This window comes from Lipophrys pholis (assembly GCF_963383615.2).
Source record: "Lipophrys pholis genome assembly, chromosome: 1".
NCBI classification, from domain to species: Eukaryota; Metazoa; Chordata; class Actinopteri; order Blenniiformes; family Blenniidae; genus Lipophrys; species Lipophrys pholis.
Genome location: NC_137635.1, coordinates 53552797 through 53573246, shown reverse-complemented (window position 1 = coordinate 53573246; position 20450 = coordinate 53552797). Strand labels below are relative to the sequence as shown.

The window sequence follows — 20450 nt, the reverse complement described above, 5'->3', positions numbered from 1 at the left end:
CACGCCACGCCGGAGCGTCGAGTCCGAACTGCTGGACGGAATTTCCAAAAGAAAAAAGATTGACGATGTCAATAATTAATCAATAAAAGACACTGCAGAGACAATGAGGCCCTGTTAAAACAACGTTTTCAAGTTAAAACGCAGAACTTTTGTTGTGCTTTTGGGGTCTGTTTACATAACAACGGTGCTCAGAGTCCCTGAGAACGGCTGCCAAGGGGGAACATTTAGAAAACACTCGGACTCCATCATTGTGTAGCAGCGGAGGCCGGTGGTACCTTTATTAGGTGGGGCTCTTCATTATTAACTTCATTTAAATATAGTGCTTTTATAAACCACAATACAACAGTTATGTCTTCTTTAGATTGAGAGGCCCCCTAGTGGTGAAACATTGTAGTTATTTTGAACAGCTAGTGAACAGACAGAACTTATTAACATGACTCTTTTATAACACAAACAAGCAGATGCTTAATTAGTCCCTGAATGTGTTTTGGGGCTGGTTTACTAGAAATGACAGTTATTTGGAGTTTAGGAAAAACAAAAGGTAATATTAGGTATATTTCAAGCAAAAAAATGTTTTCACTTGAAACGCTGTCGTAACTGGTTGGTTTTGTGAAAATAAAGACGTTTTTCATCACGTATACTCTGCGCCACAACAGAGATACATTTTTAAAGTTCAAATTTAAAGGTTATGACGGCTCTATTTTACCAGTCCAGCCCACTCCAGATGAAGTTGGACTGTTTGTGGCCCCTGAACTTAGATGGATTTGACACCACTGATATATATTTTCACAAAACCAAACAATTACTTCTTAAAATGACCACTATCTCAACACCCTCTAAGATGTTCTAAGACCTGGGTCCTGTACTCTGATTTTCTTATATGGAGGTAACTCAAGGGTTAAGACGCTCTTACAGTCAAGGGCCGGCCCACTTTTTCAAAACTCCTGGTATCCAGCTCTATTTATGATCCTAATCGCTCTTTTCTGCCATTTGATTACTGGATCCAGGGTAGTTTTATATGTATTTCCCCATATCTGTGGCCTTTTTCCACTTGCTTTTCATGGAGTCTTCCTGAAAAATGATTGATTTATAGAACTAACTCTTACACAGCCAATTTTTATTGGATCCATTTGCTATTACCGTCCCAAAGTATTGAAGCACTTCAAACAAGTGTGTTTGTGGTCCAGGTACCTTCCCGAGGTGATGGGCGACGGCCTCGCCAGTCAGATCAACAACCCTGAGGTGGAAATCGACATCACCAAACCAGACATGACAATACGCCAGCAGATAATGCAGCTGAAGATCATGACGCACCGCCTGAAGAACGCGCTCAACGGCCAGGATGTGGACTTCCAGGACACCAGTGAGTGATTACTAAACAACCCAGAAGTCTCTGAAGGCCGTTTACAAGAACACTTCATCGCCGATGATTCACGGATGATAGAAACATTTTAACAAGTTCCAGCTTAATAAAAACCTCGCCAAACATGGTCATTTAAAGCAGCACACTTCTGTCTTCCATTTCACGAAATGGCAAAGTGATATGGTTTGTGTTCGGATTGCATTTTAAAGGGTTTTGTCTTAAATTGGATTGTGCTTCCCCGTTGAAGTGGGATTTTTGTTCCTGTGTGTAATTACAGTCCCACATGGTGCTGCTTGTTTTCCTGTTTTTGTTTGCTTTGTCTCTCACAATGGGAACTATCAACCCGCAGCACTTTGAAAGTGGATCTATTAGAATAACTAGAGCTACACTCGGTAGAGCACAGACCTTCTCCAACGCAACATTTGTTTGCGGAACTGAGTTAGCATCGCTAGCATGTTAGCCATTAGCTCATATCGATGCTAACTAGCCGGTCAGGTAGCTACATCACTGTGAAACACTGAGCAGGGAGCGTCTCCATGGCAACAGACTCAGATCTCCTTTGATCTCTCTCATCCGCTTTGTATGGGACATTTTTTTCTCAGTTTTTGTCCATTTATTTGGAAACCTTTAGACGTTTACGTCCCAAAATCTAATGGATTGGTCCTTGTATGGTGAGAAATCATCCCTGAAGATTTCATGCAATTTGGGTTAATAGTTTTTGTGGACAGTTGGTCAAATACATACTGTACATACAAACCAATAAATAAATAAACACACGCAGACGAAAACGTAAGGAATTGGCGAAGGTTGATTAAACTCTGCGTTGTCAGATGAAGCTCATGTTCCCCGTTTGTGTCTGCAGGCGATGACGTCAGCGGTTCGGGAAGCGGCATGTGCACCGACGACTCGTGCTCCCGAAGCCCCCGCCTCGTTGCCCCCGCCACCGACCAGCCCGTCCTCTACCCCTACCTCCCCGAAAACAAGGAGGTGAAGGGCTCCGACGCTGCCCTGCACCTCCCCTCCGTCAGCCTCCACCTGCTCCTCCTCCTCCTGCTGCTGCTGCTGCTGCGACGATAATCCACTACAACCAGCAGGGGGCGTCGACCAACCGGGACCGAGAGTCCGGGGCGAGTTTGAAGCAGGAGGGAGGAGGGAATTTGGGGGATTTAGTTGCTTTGCCAAAACTGAACGAGTTTAACTAAACAACAACGAACCGATCGCTCGGTTGGACTTCCTTTGGTTTTGGATTAGAACAAAATGGAAATTTCACTTCATCGATTTTTTTTTTTTTTTCTTTCCCCGCTCTCGTCTTTTTTTTCTCTTTTTTTTTTTTCCCTTTCCTTCCCGCTATATTATGACTCCATTAGAGCTGGTCTTTCTAACGTTTCCTTTCTGGTGTTTGGGTTTCGACGTGTGGGAGTGTTCGGGTTACGATGGTGTTGACGCCACACACAAGAGTCAGGACGGAGCTTTTTGCAGTGGCACGTCTTAAAGAAAAACAAATCCCTTTTGGATTATTTATTTTTTATCGATTATCGTCAATAAACCCCAAACAGATTTAGTCACACGCAGATTATTTATAGAGGAAAAAAAACCACAAGCTGAATTGTATTAAAGTAGTGATAACTTTAACAAGGAGGATAATCTGGACTGCTGCAGACCTCCTAATGCATTAAGCCTCACAATATCATTATATTCTCTCTCTCTCTCTCTCGCTCTCTCTCTCTCTGTCTCTGTCTCTCTCTCTCTCTCTCTCTCTCTCTCTCTCTCTCTCTCTCTCTCTCTCTCTCTCTCTCTCTGCATCAGCACTTTTTGCCATTTCATCATGTAAGCTGTAATAGCAGCCGTGATCACATTTACACTGACATGATCGTCTAACATGAGAGGAACAGGGCCGTCTTCCACTCCATCCGTCCGCTCGTCTCCCCCTCCCCCCTGCTGAGGCAGATCTCTCTCTCTCTCTCTCTCTCTCTCTCTCTCTCCCTCCCTCCCTCTCTCTCCCCAGACCCCGCTGCCAGTGTAGCATCACCATGAGATTCTGTAAAGCCCACGCTCGTCCGGGGCCGCCCTCCCTCCACAGATCTCCGAGTCCTGTGATTTTGTAGCAGAAACAGAAATCAGAAGCGGAGACGCCTGCGATCTCGCTGCACTTTTTCTTTTCTTTTCTCTTTTTTTCCCCCAGTAGTCCCTCCACAATCGCAAAACGGAGCAACACAATATGATATGCATCATTTTTCTCTGTGTACCCTGAAAAAAGGTTCCGGTAACATTACTTCAGTGTCAAAAGGTTTTCCTGTGTAGTTACAGCGACGACTCACGCCACAGTACAAAACAATGCACGTCTCTGAGAAGTACTACTATTTCTATGGCAAACAAAACATTGTACATATTTTTGATTGCTTATTTGTTGTTGTTTTTTTTTCTAGAGAAACTAGCCAGTTAGGTACCAAAATTTTTATAAGGTGGTCAGATCATAGTTTTATTTGTCCTCATCCGTCGGGAGTATCTGCATCGGCAACTTTTCTATCTCGCTGCCTCCCCCCCCCCACCCCCACCCCCCTCGTTAGTTCTAATGACCTTTTAAGGCTTCTACATGACGGCGAAGGCAATATGACAATGACGCAGCGCTTCATTACGCGTCATCCTTACTGGGATTGTTATGGGGACATGGCGAGGAATGATGAGACGATGCTCGTGTGTGAATGTGTGCTCGTCTTTGATTGACAGAGCAAAAAGAAGAAGTGGGGGAGGGGGGGAGGGGACTTCAGAGCATTTATAAATCCTGTTTGGACGGCGCGTCGAGGAGATCTATTGAAATGCATTTGGCTAAACGCGTATGATGGAGTGCCATTAAAGTGACAGCAATGGGAGACTAATATAGCTCATTTTTCAAAAATAGTATCATCAGGCTACTACTGTAATAACTCACGAGCTGCATTGATGATGCCTGTGCTGTCAGAATGGCTCGTGGCAGGAAGATGGAAGAGTGTTTTCTTTTCTTCGGTTATGTGTCTTCTTCAGTTGCGCACTGGGACAATCCACTCTGACTCATGTAAAAAAAAATAAAAAATAAAAAATGTATAATCTATATGCAACTAGAGAGTTGACGACACTGCAAAGTCGTTGGGCTTGTGCGGGGTCACGCAATGACTCGGCTAATTGTTACTCCACAGGTTTACCTTTCATTGTTTGTTGAAATGCTTTATTAGTGAATGACTCGTTGCCGTGTGATTGCGTCCGTCTCCTCTGTTTGTCCCTGATTGAGAAATCTGCCTGTGACTGCCTTTGGAACTTTTTCTGGGTCAACATTGAGATTTTAAAAAGAGTGAGATTATTGTGATCTTAGTTGTTCCGACGGGGGTGGGGGGGGGGGGGGGGGGGACACAAACTCTTTTAACCGTTTGCCAGTGCCCCTCGTGGGTTCCTGCGCTGGGGGAGATTTCTGAATGTGAATGTGAAATAACACTCGCAGGCCTGTAAAGAATAAGAAAGTGCTCCAACTGTGATGGCGACATTCCAGTTCAAAGACGACTTTAGACTCACAACTTCAGTTTCAATGACTGCCTCACAATGTCATGGGCTGAAATTTGCACATCCCCACCCCCTCCCACCCACCCACCCGCTCCTCCATCACTTTTTGATCTCATTAATTTGTTGTTCAAAGCCCTCCCCCCCCCCCCCCCTCCCCCTCCCCTCCTCCCTTTTATAAAAACCTGCACTTTTATGAGGCCAATAAATGGCATTGTCTGCACAAAGACATCACAAGATGGTCGATCGATGCGCAAGTCAACACCTTCCAGAAACGACTATTGATTGGGGATGTGTGTGTGTGTGTGTGTGTGTGTGTGTGTGTGTGTGTGTGTGTGTGTGTGTGTGTGTGTGTGTGTGTGTGTGTGTGTGTGTGTGTGTGTGTGTGTGTGTGTGTGTGTGTGTGTGCGTGCGTGTGCGTGTGCGTGCAGATAGGTATGGCCCAGCGAGATGTCTCCCGTGTGACTGTGGTGAAACGGTGTAAATAAAGCGGCACTGGGCGCGAGGGTTTGGAGCGGGACTGTCCATCGTCGGCGTCTCTGACGAGGGAAAGAAAACAAAACATGCAAGGCTGATTATTAAAACCAACTTTTTTTATTTCAACACTGACTTCAGAATGGGAGGCATTTCTGAAAGGTGCCAATTTATGAGGAGAAAAAAGTTATTTTTCTTGTTTTAATTTACTTTGGTTTTATTGTTCTCGGAAATCGATGGAAAGTTTGTTCTTAAGGGGACGACAGACGCCAGACAGGTTGGAAAAAAAATATATATCTAAAAAAAAAAAATAAAAAAAGTCTCATTTGCTGTTGTACCTGAAATCTTGTGTCAATTATATACATTGTAAGATTTTCAACACGTCTGCGTCCTGTTTCTTTAATGGTGTGGATGTTTCGGAGAGAATTGGGTCGAAAGCTGTTTCACAGCTCATCCATCAGTTTCAGGGGAGTGGAGCTGATGGACGCGTCATTAATCCCCTGCACACGTGCTCTTAAACAGCAGGAAATCTAACATGGATGCTTTTTCGTTATGTCAGTAAAGCAGAGAACACTGAAGGAAACCCAGGAAAACTATGCAAATGTCACAAAAAAAAACAACCAAAACCACGAATAAACTAGTTTGATCAGTGGTTTTCAACCAGTGTGAAGCTGAAAATTATCCAATTTGATTTAATTGGTTGATAAAAGTCTTCACTGGCAGTGGTTTGATATTGTGGAGCTTCAGTGCCTGGAATGTTTTGACTGCTCAAAAAAGATTTAACACCTTTCCTTGCCAGCAGGTGGCAGTGTGAAGCACATTAATGCTGACCCGAGTTATTAATAAAGGTCATATTATGCAAAATTCACTTTATAAAGGTTCTCCAGCAGTACTAATCGTCCCCATACCTGGACTGACGCTCCAGAAGTGAAGACAGTCTGTCCTCTCTCTCCCTGGCTTGTTTCAGGTTTTAAAAAGTGTGTTGCTCCAACCAGCCAATCAGAAATCAAACCCTATATAGTGTCATCGGGGGTTTAGCCAATCCCAATCAAGGTAGGCCCTCCCTTCGACTCCTCCCACAATTAGGCAGCTCTGCTCTGGCACATGGCACCACGAGAGGAAGTACTTCCTCCTCTTCCCAAGATGGGCATGTGTGGGCGGAGCCAGTCCAGCTCACACAGACACAGCAGATTCTGAATGCAGCTCCTATGATCCAATATTCAAATGGAGGAAAATCAAGGAGAAGCCAGTAAACATTTCTCTTGATCGTAGTTATTTTCAGTAGTATTTTTTGGGTTTAGCAAAAAAATACTTTTTCTCATGCGCCACAACAAAGATGAGTTGTAAAGTTTAGATTTAAAAGTCATTACGGCTCTTTCGTCACCCGTCCAGATGAGACTGAGCTGAATGTGGCTCCCTCAGTCGTAACCAGGGACTCGGCAGGAGAAGCAATGAAAGAACCCGCTCTGGTTTAAAATGGCCGTTCCGTGTTCACGCCTGAGGAGATCCGCTGTGCGTCGCAGCACGGCCACACAGGAAAACACACCACAAATACCTGGAGTCTCTCTGCACACAGAAACAAGACAAAGCACTCAAACGATGAAGCGACTGAAGTCATCAGCTTCCTCACGTTGGTTCTGGCTGTTCGACCACGAGCCTGTGGGACATCGAAAAGATAGAAATCACTCTTTTATGACCACTTTTTTCAGTAACGAGTAATCTGACGCGTTACTATTTCCAAACCAGTAATCAGATTAAAGTTACTCCTCCAAGTTACTGTGCGTTACCAATGTAGAGTCCCGCGGGAGGTTGGAAAGTGAGTCGAGTAAAGCCGCTTTATTGATAAACAGAACCAGGCCGCTGTTTCATTCTAATCCAAGCTGACACACACACAAACACACACACCCACACACACACACACTGCATCCACTCTCAGCCAATCACAGGCCAACTCGCTCTCACGGTGCGTTCAGGTGACACAAAAGAATCGGAACCAACAAACATCATCACTAAACCTTAACACTGCATCAGTGACACAACTACAGAGATGGTATTTTTGTCGGGGGAGGGGGGGGGCAATTAAAAGGTAGCATAGAAAAGGCAGTGCAAATAAATAAATAGATAAATAATGCAACTATAGAATAGAATAGAATAGTAAAAACCTGATAATAAAACAGAGGGTCAGATATAAATACAACAAAGAACGAAGGTCAAAGGTTAAATAAGTACAATCATGGTGCAGCAGGCCAGGTAAGGATCAGCACTGAGTCTTTGGTAAAACCAGTTGCAAACGCAGCAGAACAGCTGGAAAGGTTGAGTGACGGGTTGCTGGTTGCTCCACCAGACTGTTTGCACGGCGTCGGCCAGGCAGCATTCGCATTCCCGCTCTGGGGTGAGTGAACAGGTGAATTATCATCGTGTTGATGCTCGGCCAGTAAAGACAGTGAAGTAGGTGCTGACCTTTACGGGTCCAAGTAATAAATAATCATCGGGTGAATGAGCTCGACTGAAAAATTCCAAAATAGACATTTGACGTTGGTATTCTTACCGTGTTTTATTCAGTTTGAAGATCCGGGACAGTTGGTGGATTATCAGAGGTAATCTCATGTCATTTATCAACGTTATTGATATAAAAAACTCAATGGGGGGGGGGGGGGGGGGGGGGGGGGGGGTCATAAACACAAACATGTGTGCACACATACACACACATTACATATTCTGACTTGTCTGTATTGATTCAATTCTAGTTTATTTGTATTTGTATAGAACCAAATACTAGTTATTTCAAGGGATTTCTTTGTGTGAAAAATTAAAACTTTATGGGTTTAGGAGAAAGAAAAATAAAAATCTCACAAGAAGAAACCAGCAGAAAAAAAAAGGACAAGAATGGAATGAAAATATTGAGGGGAGAGACAAGAGTACTCCATATTATTTATTTATTTATTTATTTATTTATTTATTTATTTATTTATTTATTTATTCATTCATTTATTTATGGGGGCTCATTCTAAGTTAAAATGAGTTCATGATTATTGGGTTCTCACTCACCTGTATAAAGAATGACTTGATATGTATTTCTGGAAAAACGTGTACACAAGTTAATATGTTGATGAGGTGACGCTTTGTTGACAATATTAATAATGATTTTTTTTTTTTTAAAACCTGTATGACCAGACTCAGATAAAAGAAGGAAACAACCGGTTATGTGGAGAGTAAAGTTGCAAGAAAAAAGTATTTTTCAACGAATTCTATCGTTTCTCTACATTCACTGAAGCTGCTGGGGTCAGGTGTCTTGCTCGTGGGAAACTGTCGGTGGGATTTAACCCGCAAACCTCTGATGGACGACAAAATCTGCTTAAACAGCGTGACGACGCGCAGACGCTTTGTGAGTCGCCACCTCTGCACACCTTCACTCATTTTTCCGTGGTTGTCTTTCGTCCTGGCAGACGAGCTTCACTCTCACTTATTGATTGAGTCTGAAGCTTTTTGCCTCCTCTCTTACACACACACACACACACACACACACACACACACACACACACACACACACACACACACACACACACCCCAGTACTTTCTCTCGGCGCTTGCACTTTGCTTTGCAGCACTTTTATGAGTGACTGCTCCTGAACCTTACACGGTCGCTCCCGCGTATCAGCTCAATAGGCTTGTCAATAACATTTCCTCACTGCAATTTTTCCCTTCAGGTTCTATCATGACTTACTGGGCCAGAACCACACGCTCAGTATCTTCTGAGTGTTTTCAAGTGACCTCATACACTTTTTTTTATTTCTTTGATGAGCTTCTCTTAACTTGTATGAAAGAAACTCAAACTTATTTAACTTTATGTTCATGCAGAGCTCCGAAAATTTGCTTCTCACATACCAAATGATGTTATATTGCATCATAGAGAGAGCATTTTGAAAAGTTGAGTTGACATAATAGTGTCTCATTTCCTAATTCCTTCTTTTTGAATATCTAGAAAATGTGAATTCAGTCAGAGAGAGCCTGTAGTTTTAAATATATCTGTCAAATCTGGTCATTCAGCTCAAGATTTTCAGTTCATTTTCATACTAATCTTTCCACCATGGGCGGAATTTTGTCCTGTCATACTTTCCCTTTAGTCTAAGACACCCCCCACCCCCACCCTCCCTTCTTTGATGGGGTTTGTAATGTTCCTCCTCTAACTCACTTTTTTTCCCCTCTCAATCATTTTCTCTGATCTCCGGCTGTCTGACTTCTTACATAATTTCTACTAAGACGCAGTGGGAGAGAAGAAGCCCTTGATCTCAGATTTATGCTCCCGTCGGATGGCTGAATTTGCAATGAGTCAAATTGCAGGCGGCAGCGCAGCCAGATGGATGGCCCCACACTGCCACCCAGTGGAGGGAAGCTTTCATTACATTGACGTAAAAAGTAAAAACACAAATCTTCACCTCCACGTGACGGGAATATTTCAGTCTTACTGAATAAAGAAAACATGGAGCTTTAACATTTATAGGACACTCAGGGAAATTGCTAAGGTATTCCTATTTTAGAAGATATAAATACTTTATTATCATTTGATATAGTATCAGAGTCAGGAAAAGAAATCAGAAATAAATATGTAATTTTAGTTTGAAACATTTTATATCGTGTTGTATATGAAAAACGTCTATTAGTGGGGAAACAAAATAGGTTATGCATTATCTTTTAAAATTATGCTTTTTTTTAAAATAGACACATAACTATTAGAATGTTCACCATTGTGCAATATCATTAAATCTGGTGTCAAAGAGGAAAATGTAATAATGACTCAAATTCTTAAATCTGATGATTCCAAATGATTAGAATAGAGTAGATTAGCTTCACATATTAGAGGCCAACAATTAACCAATGCCTAAGGATTACACTCCAACAGAGATTACGCAAAACTCAACTCATTGCGCGGGATTCCAGTGGATGGGGATGGTATAGTGTTTTCTTTCACTCATTTCTGTCTATAAGTAATCCTAAATATTTCTGAAAACAGGGTGAAGTCGATTTTAAAGCAAGGTTTTATCAATTCCTATTTGTTCTGCCTTTCCTTTGTAGGTCTTCTATGCTTCCACTGCTTATTTTGTAGAAATAGTATTATTATAATTTTTCTGTTACGTGTAAGTCTTTTGTGTTTTCTCTACTCAACCTTGAGTGAGATCTTCTTCTGGCCTCCGTAAAAAGTGCAGAAGATCCTGAACGATTCTCCTGAGTGAGATGATTACTTACCAACACCGTATTGTACTTTGTTAATTCCTGTGTGATTTGACTTTATGTCAAATGGGGTGAATTTGATGTAAAGTGATTTAAAATAAGTCTTCAACATGATCATGGGCAGATAGATTCACTGCAAATAACAACAGCAACAACAACAAAAAGACTAATGAAATATTTTATAAAAAGTCAGTTTAGTTATAGATACTTAAAGGGGACATATCATGCTAAATCCACTTTTTTAGCCCTTAAATGCATTTTGTTGTATATTTAGAGTGTTTAGAAGTACAGAAAAGTTCAAAGTAGTCTCTTCAGGTGCTCCGTTGATATCTTTATATTCTGTTTTGGTCATATTTTGCGATCGGTTTCGATTCTTCTATTCTCTATTACGTTTTTTGAACAATGACGTCACAGTATTCTCAGCGGAACTGCCAAATTAGGACATCGACATTTCGAGCAATCCGCCATTTTTGTTTCTCGCTGCGATTTTGCAGTCCAACCGAAGTTACGAGAGGATAAGTGGAAATGTTCGGTTGTTGGATGTAGTAACCCACAAGCTTCGTTACACCGTCTCCCAGCATCAGAACCTTTTCCAAGTGCCTGGTTGAGTTTTATTTTTCACAGAAATGTACCCACATCTGTGGGTAAGGTCATTTTTGTGTGCGCGAAGCACTTTAAGGACGACTGCTTCAGCAACCTCCGCCAGTATAAAGAAGGATTTGCCGAAAGACTTGGTCTGATTGAGCGGTCAGTTCCTTCTATCTATGGAGACGACGAACAGAGCACTTCGGTAAGCTGTATATAACGCTAAAAAGTGTGATGATAAGACGTCCCTGTCATTGTTTTGTTAGCATTAGCAGTTGCACCGTCTTCATATGTTAGCGCTGTGTGCTCGTTTTAGATTATAATGTAACTTCTGTGTTAAATAGTCGTTGTAATACACGCAGTATTGTAGTAGTGGGCATGGATGGAGAAGTTAGTGTAAATCTAGTAACACACCATTGCGTTACATCCATATGAAGACGTTGTTCTGTAGGTGCATCATCGTCATTTTCATCTCGCTCCGCCGGGTCCGACTCTGGCTCCAACATGTATGGCTGGATGGACAAATCTTCCCTTGTTGACATTTTGTAAATAATGTGTGAATATAAAGTTTCTGCGCCGCTAGATAATTGTATCTGTTCTATCAAACTACAAAGATGGCCGGACAGGGTGGCGTTGAACCGAGTGTCACCTCTGCAACCTGGAGAGGAGGCGGGGTATGAAGTGTCTCATTTGCATTTGAAGAGACCGCCCCAAAACGAGTTGCTCTCAGAAGCACATCAGAAAAGGGGTTGAAAAAGGGGCCTGTGGAGCTATAATAATGAGGAATTCAAACCCAAGCATTGCAGTTTCGCGTTGTATAGACCACAACTGTATGATTTATATGTAAAAAGGAAGGATTTAAAAGCATGATATGTCTCCTTTAAAGTGAAATACATGTATTTTGTTGTAATTTGGATTCTTTTTGGAAGGAAAAATGACGTGAAAAAACCCAGAAAAAAGTAAATGTCACATCAGTACACAACAGAGAGAATAGATCTATGAGCACCAATATTATTTTTAGAAAATAAAAACATTTATCTATTTATTTTTCTTCCTTTTTCATTCATCATTTTTTGACAGAAAATTTATTTTAAAAATGTACTATTTTTTAATATTAAAAAATGAGTAATAATATTTTTTTTTCTTTTTTATTCAGAATTTTACTGAGAATTAATTTTAAGAACTTAGTATTTGTGTACGTCACCGTGGCGGAGTGACGTCGCGGGCGGATGTGACGTCATGACGCCTGGTTTCTAATGGCTGAACAACAACAACTGTCGGTAACGGACAAACTTTCTAAAACTTCTTCGGGGACGGAGGAAAGTTCGCTGTCGTCGTCCGCTTCGTTCTGTTCGTCTTTCACGCCCCCGATGTGGAGCCACTGATGGACCCGAGGTTTGACATCCCGCGGAGGGCCGCCGGAGCTGGCGGCGGGGACTCCGCCAACTCGTCCCCGGCTCTGGGGGCTCAGTCCCGGCGCAGGAAGGTGCCGCCCCGGCCCGCTGATTTCAAACTGCAGATCATCATCATCGGCTCCCGCGGCGTCGGTAAGACCAGCCTCATGGAGCGGTTCACCGACGACACCTTCTGCGAAGCCTGCAAGTCGACCGTAGGTGAGGACCGGAGGCGGACCGGCGCTTGGTGGGGCGGCTGGGATCAGACTAGTTTCTGGACAAGAGATGCTTCTAACAGCCTGAAGCCAGTAGATACACTCCTCCTAGTTGTCACAATACCAGCTGGAGACGACTGCCTTTACCAGCCCGGGCCAACACAGTACATATACTCCTCAAACTTCTCCTAATTCCACATGTAGATGTTTAACTTTAACAGGAAAATGTTCTTAAATGAGCACTGAGCTCGTTCATTACATCACACCACATCACATTGATGGTTCACGGCCTGGAGAAGTATTTCAGGTGGTTTTCCTATATTTTATACTCCTATTAGGAGTCCCTGAGGCAGTAATCTAAAGAGGCAGGCTTGGACTTGATCACCTCAAGCTTGGGAAGCATTTGTTTTGTGCTTCTTTCTTCACCTGTCAGGTGTGTGAGTGAATATCCAGATCGGGCCCTTTTCTAGATTTCTGTACAGAACAAATATTTATATATATATATATATATATATATATTTGATTGGTGGGACCTTTCACAAGGCCAAATGTGGCCCTTTAGCTCTGCTTGACCATATTTATTTTTAGATTTTTTACGACGTATGAACAATCTGAACAGTACCTGAACATATTAACCCCCCCCCCCCCCCCCCCCCCCCCCCCCCCCCAAGAAAAGAGAAGACTTGATGCTTTGCTTTTGGGTAAACAACCCTGTCATCCAGCAGACCGCCATAGTGTCCAATCCCAAAATAGACACACACACACACACACACACACACACACACACACACACACACACACACACACACACACACACACACACACACATGGGCAGCTGCTCTGGCAGAACTCCATTTTGTTCCCTGTCATTATCGCAACACACAACTTGCAGGTTGTTTGAGCGGCGCAGCTCTGATGTCAGCCTGTTCTGATTGCAGTATCATCAATACATCACAGTCACTTACTGGTGTGACCAGGCTACAGGTGCTTCTGGATTCAAATCGAGGGAATCTCATCATTCCTGTCGCGCTGAACTCAGTTTTTAACACTTTATCAGTCATATTTGACCCATTGTTTTCCGGTAATTAGTGCAGATTAGATCAGACTTAATTAATCCCACATGGAGGAATTCATCACAACAGCTCCGCGTTGTACAAATAGTTAAAGATAGTTAGGATGGTGGTATTCAAGAGAATACACTATGTATATGTGCATAGGAGTACATGATGGTGATGTACATTAATCGTCATTCCTGCTTGTGTTTCTGGAACTTATAAATCTACAACACTTCTGGTTTTTTTTTAACAAATTTCTCAAGAGAAGCAACACGACACTGAGACATGAGATGAGTATCCATGATGCTGCCATGACATCTAACGACCTGACAGTTTAAATTTAAAGGTTGTTCTGGAACTATTTTCCCCCGTATGAAACCGTGCCGTGTGTGGCCCCTGAACTACAACATGTTTGCCACTAATGGCTTCAACATGTCTCATAACAACACTAACATAAGAACAGTGTTTTGGTGTTTTAGTCCCACTTTGCGTCCCGTCCAGTCGCTGCTCCTCGCTGGCGCATGACGGAAACACGACAACTGGGACAGTCTGTGCATCCATTAAGTCACATTTATGGTATTTCCTGCAGTTAGCAGATTGTATTGAGATAATGGTACTCCGCAGTGTGTAAACAATATTTTACAGGACTCCAGTAAATATCATGGAAAACTCCACATTAGGGTTTCGTCAGTACATCAGTAACCCTGTTATCTACATGTTTTCTTCCGCTCCCAGGAGTCGACTTCAAAATCAAGACAGTGGAGCTCAGAGGGAAGAAGATCCGACTACAGATATGGTGAGAGATGCCTCTCTCTTGAATCCTCCCCGTGGTGCGTTCAGGGACCGCTGCAGAAAACACTACAGCTGGTTCACTGGCTGGATCGCAGCCTTTCCTATGGGCTTAGACACGTTTGTTGTTTTCACTTCTGTTCAGAAAGCACCGCGTGAACGCACTCTTTTGTCTAAAGTGTTATGGCCGTAGCAGAAGAAATATTAAACAGGTCATATTAGGTAAAGTCCACATTCTAAAGGTTTTCCAGCAGTACTAATCGTCCCCATACCTGGACTGACGTCCCAGAAGTGAAGACAGTCTGTCCTCTCTCTCCCTGGCTTGTTTCAGGTTTTAAAAAGTGTGTTGCTCCAACCAGCCAATCAGAAATCAAACCCTATGTAGTGTCATCGGGGGTTTAGCCAATCCCAATCAAGGTAGGCCCTCCCTTTGACTCCTCCCACAATTAGGCAGCTCTGCTCTGGCACATGGCACCACGAGAGGAAGTACTTCCTCCTCTTCCCAAGATGGGCATGTGTGGGCGGAGCCAGTCCAGCTCACACAGACACAGCAGATTCTGAATGCAGCTCCTATGATCCAATATTCAAATGGGGGAAAATCAATCAACTTAGAATACTGAAGGTTTCTGGACGAACCAGACCAAGTTAAATTGTTGAAAAGCTTCATTATAGGAGATCTTTAAGACTTACCAGCTATTTCAGGCTTCAACATGAACGACTCGTATTGCCTATTAATGATATCTAGTGTGAACCAATGCATGTGCTGAGGGATGCCGAGTTTCAAACGCACCAAAATGTAATGGGATTCCACTGATTACATTTTGGGAATATTTCATGACTCGCATTTGTTTTTGTTTTTTCACTCACTGTGTGACTCACTGTGTGTTCTGAGGGAACTCCATTGCTCGTTTCACTAACACATCTGTCTTGCTCCCCACTAACACCCCCCCCCCCCCCCCCACCACCCCCACCCCAACATCTCCGGCGTGCCACACTTTTCCATGTCACATCGGCTCCGGCAGCCGCCATGCTGCCGCCGCTGTGCGCTCCTCCGCTCGTCAGCCTGACTGTGACTCACTGGGCGACGGGGCTGAAGGTACAGTAACGCCTCAAACTGCTGCTGCTGCAGGAATCACATGATCCGCTGAGTCAAACTGCACCCGGCTCCAAATCAAGAGTCCACGCCGAAGACTCTTCTTTACCTAAACTGATTCAGTGAGATCGATCTAATCCGCCCGTCTTTCACAACTCCTTCTGATCTTCAACATTATACTGGAACAAAGTTCTTTAGTTGGATATGGAGAAAATAATGTGCATGTCAGATTCAGGGTGATCAAACTGGAAACCTGATTACAGCAGCATCGTCACCGTTAATCTACGATGTCAGATTATTGCAAATTGCTGCAGGACTGATTCTTCTGTCACAAACTGTAGTTTGACGATCGCCATGTATTCTTACAATGTGTGTATTGATAAATCATAGACATTAATCAGTAGTTATATTGGAATTAGTGACTCTCTGATCTCACAGGTTTTGTGTTGTTTTGTCTTTGGGTCTATTTTCTAGGGACACTGCAGGACAGGAGAGGTTCAATAGCATCACGTCGGCCTACTACAGAGGAGCCAAAGGAATCGTGCTGGTGTACGACCTCACCAAACAGGAGACCTTCGAGGATCTGCCCAAGTGGATGAAGATGATCGACAAGGTATTGAAGCACATTGTAGTTCAGTGCAGCTCAGTTTCACCTCGAGTTGAGCGGTAAAGTAGAGCAGTAATAACTCCTAAATCTGTATGTATAATTTAAAGTATGTACTGGATGATGTGTAACGGCGTGCTCTGCCTTGTGTTTGGCGTCAGTACGCCTCAGAGGAAGCAGAGCTGCTGCTGGTCGGGAACAAACTGGACTGTGAGACGGATCGAATCGTCTCCAGACAACAAGGGGAGCGGGTGAGTTCACAGCGTCGGGGGGGGGGGGGTTGTCAATTCTCTGAAATGAAGGAAAAGAAAATCATTTTTCTTTTCAAACAAATTATAATTATAAAGTGTCGCCGCGACAATCTGGATCCATTTTAATACATTTTTTCGAGATTTTTCTACTTTTTTCCGCTTTGGCCGTTTTAATGCGTCTCGTCTATTTTAGCCGCTTTAGTGATTTAACTATTTATAGTCGCTGTGCAGTTTTAGCGATACCTGCTTTTTCTTTTTTCCTCTTCTTTCATTTTTTTCTTCTTTTCTCTTTTAGTATTTTTCCCATTTCCTTTCTTTTTTTTCTTTACCTATTTTTCAAGTAGTTTTAACAATTTTTTCAAATTTTCTTTCTGACTGTTTTACTTTATTGAGCTGTGTTGATTTATTTGTTTGTTTGTTTATTTATTTGTTTGTTTGTTTGTAATGAACAGATTAAATTACAAATATTTACTAGGAATAGATATTAATTCTAAATATTTATTAGCTAAAGTATCTAAAATAGAAAAGAGTCACTCTTTCCTCTTTTCTTCTTGGTTTGATATTTATAGCTGCTGTGCATTTAATAATAATTAAATATATAAGCAATTTTACCCTGGAAAACAGATTTGAGCTGTTTTTGCTGTATTGTTGTTTTTTTTCATTGTTTTAGCTTCTACTTTTTTTTAAATGAGTTTTAATCCGTTTCCAGCTGTTTTAGCTGTTTTCATCCCGGATATCAGACCGTTGTTAAAACAAACGTGGTATGGGCGTCAAATAAAACTTAAAACCAAATGTTTATTTATATTGAACGTCGAGGTTGCAGAGCCCTGTGCTCTACTCATCCTAAAAAAACTGGACACATTTCTACCAAATGCAGTTTAATCTATGTACTATTACCTTATCGGCTGCAGTTGAAGGATTTTTTGTAATAAACATATTGAATTATTTCAATAATGGACGAAATATCATATTAAAATCAGACTGAAGGTTTTGCAGAGGTTCTGACTTTTTTTACTGGGTTTTATTTTTGCTCATTAAACTTCACTCTGGCTTTGTTTGTTTGTTTTCCAGTTCGCCTCCCGCATTAGTGGAATGCGCTTCTGCGAAGCGAGTGCCAAGGATAACTTCAACCGTGGACGAGATCTTCCTGAAACTCGTGGACGACATTCTTAGCAAGGTGGGCGTGTTTCTCTCAGTGAATTCAACATCCTCACCTGCACTGACTCAATTCATCATTATTGTTTAGTCAAGTTTAATCATGTATAACCAGTCTATTCTGGCTGATCACAGATCAGCCGTAACATTATGATCGGCTGGTTGGTTAGTTGGTTGGTTAGTGGGATCTATTAGACTGGTTTAAAGCATCTGCAAAGCTGCAGCTCACTAATTCCATGCGAGCAGTCAGAGGAAACGGAGGAAAGAAAACAAATAAGCCCTTTCAACAGTAAGAAACCTGCAGAACCAGGTTCAGAGGAGGAGACTTCCTGCTGTTCCAGTCATGACTAGAGGATAGAAAAAGAGAAAATTGATCGGACAGAGACGTGGAGCAACAAGCAAACCGCTGCAGATGTGAGAGAATAAACAGGAAGTGTCGGTTTGTTGTGACCGGCGCAGCACAAAGAGGGAGTCGCTCCCATATGAAGCTTTTCCATCAATTTCCACTGATTCTACTGGTTCAGTTTGCTGGATTCCCCCTAAATCTGAGTCTGTATGGAGCTTGAAAGGAGGTGTGTGTGTGTGTGTGTGTGTGTGTGTGTGTGTGTGTGTGTGTGTGTGTGTGTGTGTGTGTGTGTGTGTGTGTGTGTGTGTGTGTGTGTGTGTGTGTGTGTGTGTGTGTGTGTGTGTGTGTGTGTGTGTGTGTGTGTGTGTGTGTGTGTGTGTGTGTGTGTGTGTGTGTGTGTGTGTGTGTGTGTGTGTGTGTGTGTGTGTGTGTGTGTGTGTTAGCGGAGGTCTGACGGCGACGTCGTCTCTTCCAACAGATGCCTCTGGAAGTCTCCAACAAGGAGCTTTCCAACAGCGTCCTGTCTCTGCAGCCAGAACCAGAAGTGCCTCCGGAGCTGCCTCCTCCACGCATGCGCTGCTGCTGAGAGTCCTGCTCACTCACACACACACACACACACACACACACACACACACACACACACACACACACACACACACACACACACACACACTATGCAGAGTACCAATGTAGCCACCAGAGGGCGGCATATAGCAGCATTTAGGAAGCACGAACTCAACAGGCAGTGTCATCATCATCATCTTCTTCCTGTTTCTTCTTCGTCTACGACCCCGAGCCGCACTAACTAACAGCTCCTCCCACCTTCCCGTCGGCACGTGACCCAGACTATCTCACCCCCCGCACACACACAGTTCTGGCGAGCTGCCCCCCCCCCCCTCCAGGTGCCTTCCGGGCGGAGGTCGTTCTTCGCCCTCCTCCTCCCGCCTCTCATCACTCTCATCACACCGAGTCGTCCGGTAAAGTCTGGAACAACGTGTCGCGTCTCTCCGACTCTGTTTTTTTTTTTCCATCTCTGCTCCGCTCTCTGCTGCCAGGGCGTTACCACGGCGACGTGAGGTAAACAGAAGGTGTGGATGCAGTGCGGTTGGAGATCACATCAGTTCGTATTGATTCGCCTTAAAGTATTAAAGGGTTTCTAGTAACTCGTCATGTTTTGCATTTCAGTCTCTTTTCCCCTTTAGTTCAACTGACAGAGAAGAAAAGCACAAGTAGTGTGTGTGTGTGTGTGTGTGTGTGTGTGTGTGTGTGTGTGTGTGTGTGTGTGTGTGTGTGTGTGTGTGTGTGTGTGTGTGTGTGTGTGTGTGTGTGTGTGTGTGTGTGTGTGTGTGTGTGTGTGTGTGTGTGTGTGTGTGTGTGTGTGTGTGTGTGTGTGTGTGTGTGTGTGTGTGTGTGTGTGTGTGTGTGTGTGTGTGTGTGAGAGACATGGTGGAACACTAACAGACACACACACACATGGTAGAGGTCCTTGTTTAGTTTAGTTACTAAAGTTTTGTGTCCCTCTGGATTCAGACGCTCAGTTTGTTTGTAAGGACAGAAACGTGCGGGAGGTTCGTTCAGTATTTGAACGACTCGGGAAGCTTTGATTTGATTATTGCACGCTCTGCAAAACTCGCTTTGCCGCCAGTTTCATCAGTTTCATTACTTTTAGAAACAAAAGCGTCTGGTTTGTATAAGTTGGAGTATCTGTTGGAGTGAAATGTCGTTTTTGGAGGAGCTCCTCCTCATTTCCCTCTAAACCATGACAGACTTTAACTCTGAAGAGTCGCGGCAGCAGAGAACTGCTCCTTTAAAAGTTACTGATCAAACACTTTGGGATTCCTTTTTGCGTGTGAAGTCCTTTTGACTCGCTCGTCTATCAGAAACACCGGGCTCCGTAAGCCTCCACGTTAACTCCTAGTTTTTATAACGTCATGTACTTTCCTTTCGGAGATACTGCAGTACCATCAGTGTGGCACTGCGAGTGTTTTCCCGGCTTTTCTTCCCGGTAATCCTTCATGTTTTATGTTAAACTCGAGCTTCTGTTTGGCCTCTAATGTGTACTAACCACGACTTTACTGTTTTTGCCTCTCGCCCCCGCGTTGCTTTGGGGTTTTGCTGCGACAGGAGAAGGTGGTGACGAGTCGCTTCTTTTTCTTTCACTTCCTCGCAGTATTGATATTATCGAAGGAACCACCTTTCTACACACGTGGGCGTTTCTTCGGGTGTAGACAGTTGAAGTAGACTTTTCACTTTTGGCACTAACCCTGTGTACTTTGTTATAACAGCCCAGCCTTATACTCACTCGGCGTTTCCCTCAAACTGCTCCTCACCTTTCGGATGGAAGACTGTACTTTGTATTAAACCTGGTC

The 20450-nt window shown here is 43.2% G+C and overlaps 2 protein-coding genes across 3 annotated transcripts in view; both read left to right on the top strand.

Annotated features, from left to right (window-relative positions):
* The window catches only part of LOC308107020 (glypican-1-like), an 84667-nt gene extending 80250 nt beyond the window's left edge, over window positions 1-4417 (top strand). For both annotated transcript variants that reach the window (XM_080459109.1, XM_080459110.1), the window contains exons 10-11: window positions 1188-1363; window positions 2226-4417. In XM_080459109.1, coding sequence (XP_080315235.1) covers window positions 1188-1363; window positions 2226-2440 — 391 coding nt within the window. In that variant the 3' untranslated portion in view covers window positions 2441-4417. The remainder of the gene's footprint in view (window positions 1-1187; window positions 1364-2225) is intronic.
* An 8018-nt stretch (window positions 4418-12435) lies between these two features.
* Window positions 12436-19041, top strand: rab12 (RAB12, member RAS oncogene family). The gene is given in 7 exon segments (XM_080484580.1): window positions 12436-12792; window positions 14579-14639; window positions 16200-16338; window positions 16491-16580; window positions 17652-17711; window positions 17713-17757; window positions 18560-19041. Coding segments are annotated over 7 exon segments (732 nt in total). The 5' UTR covers window positions 12436-12563; the 3' UTR covers window positions 18668-19041.
* Window positions 19042-20450: the final 1409 nt, after the last annotated feature.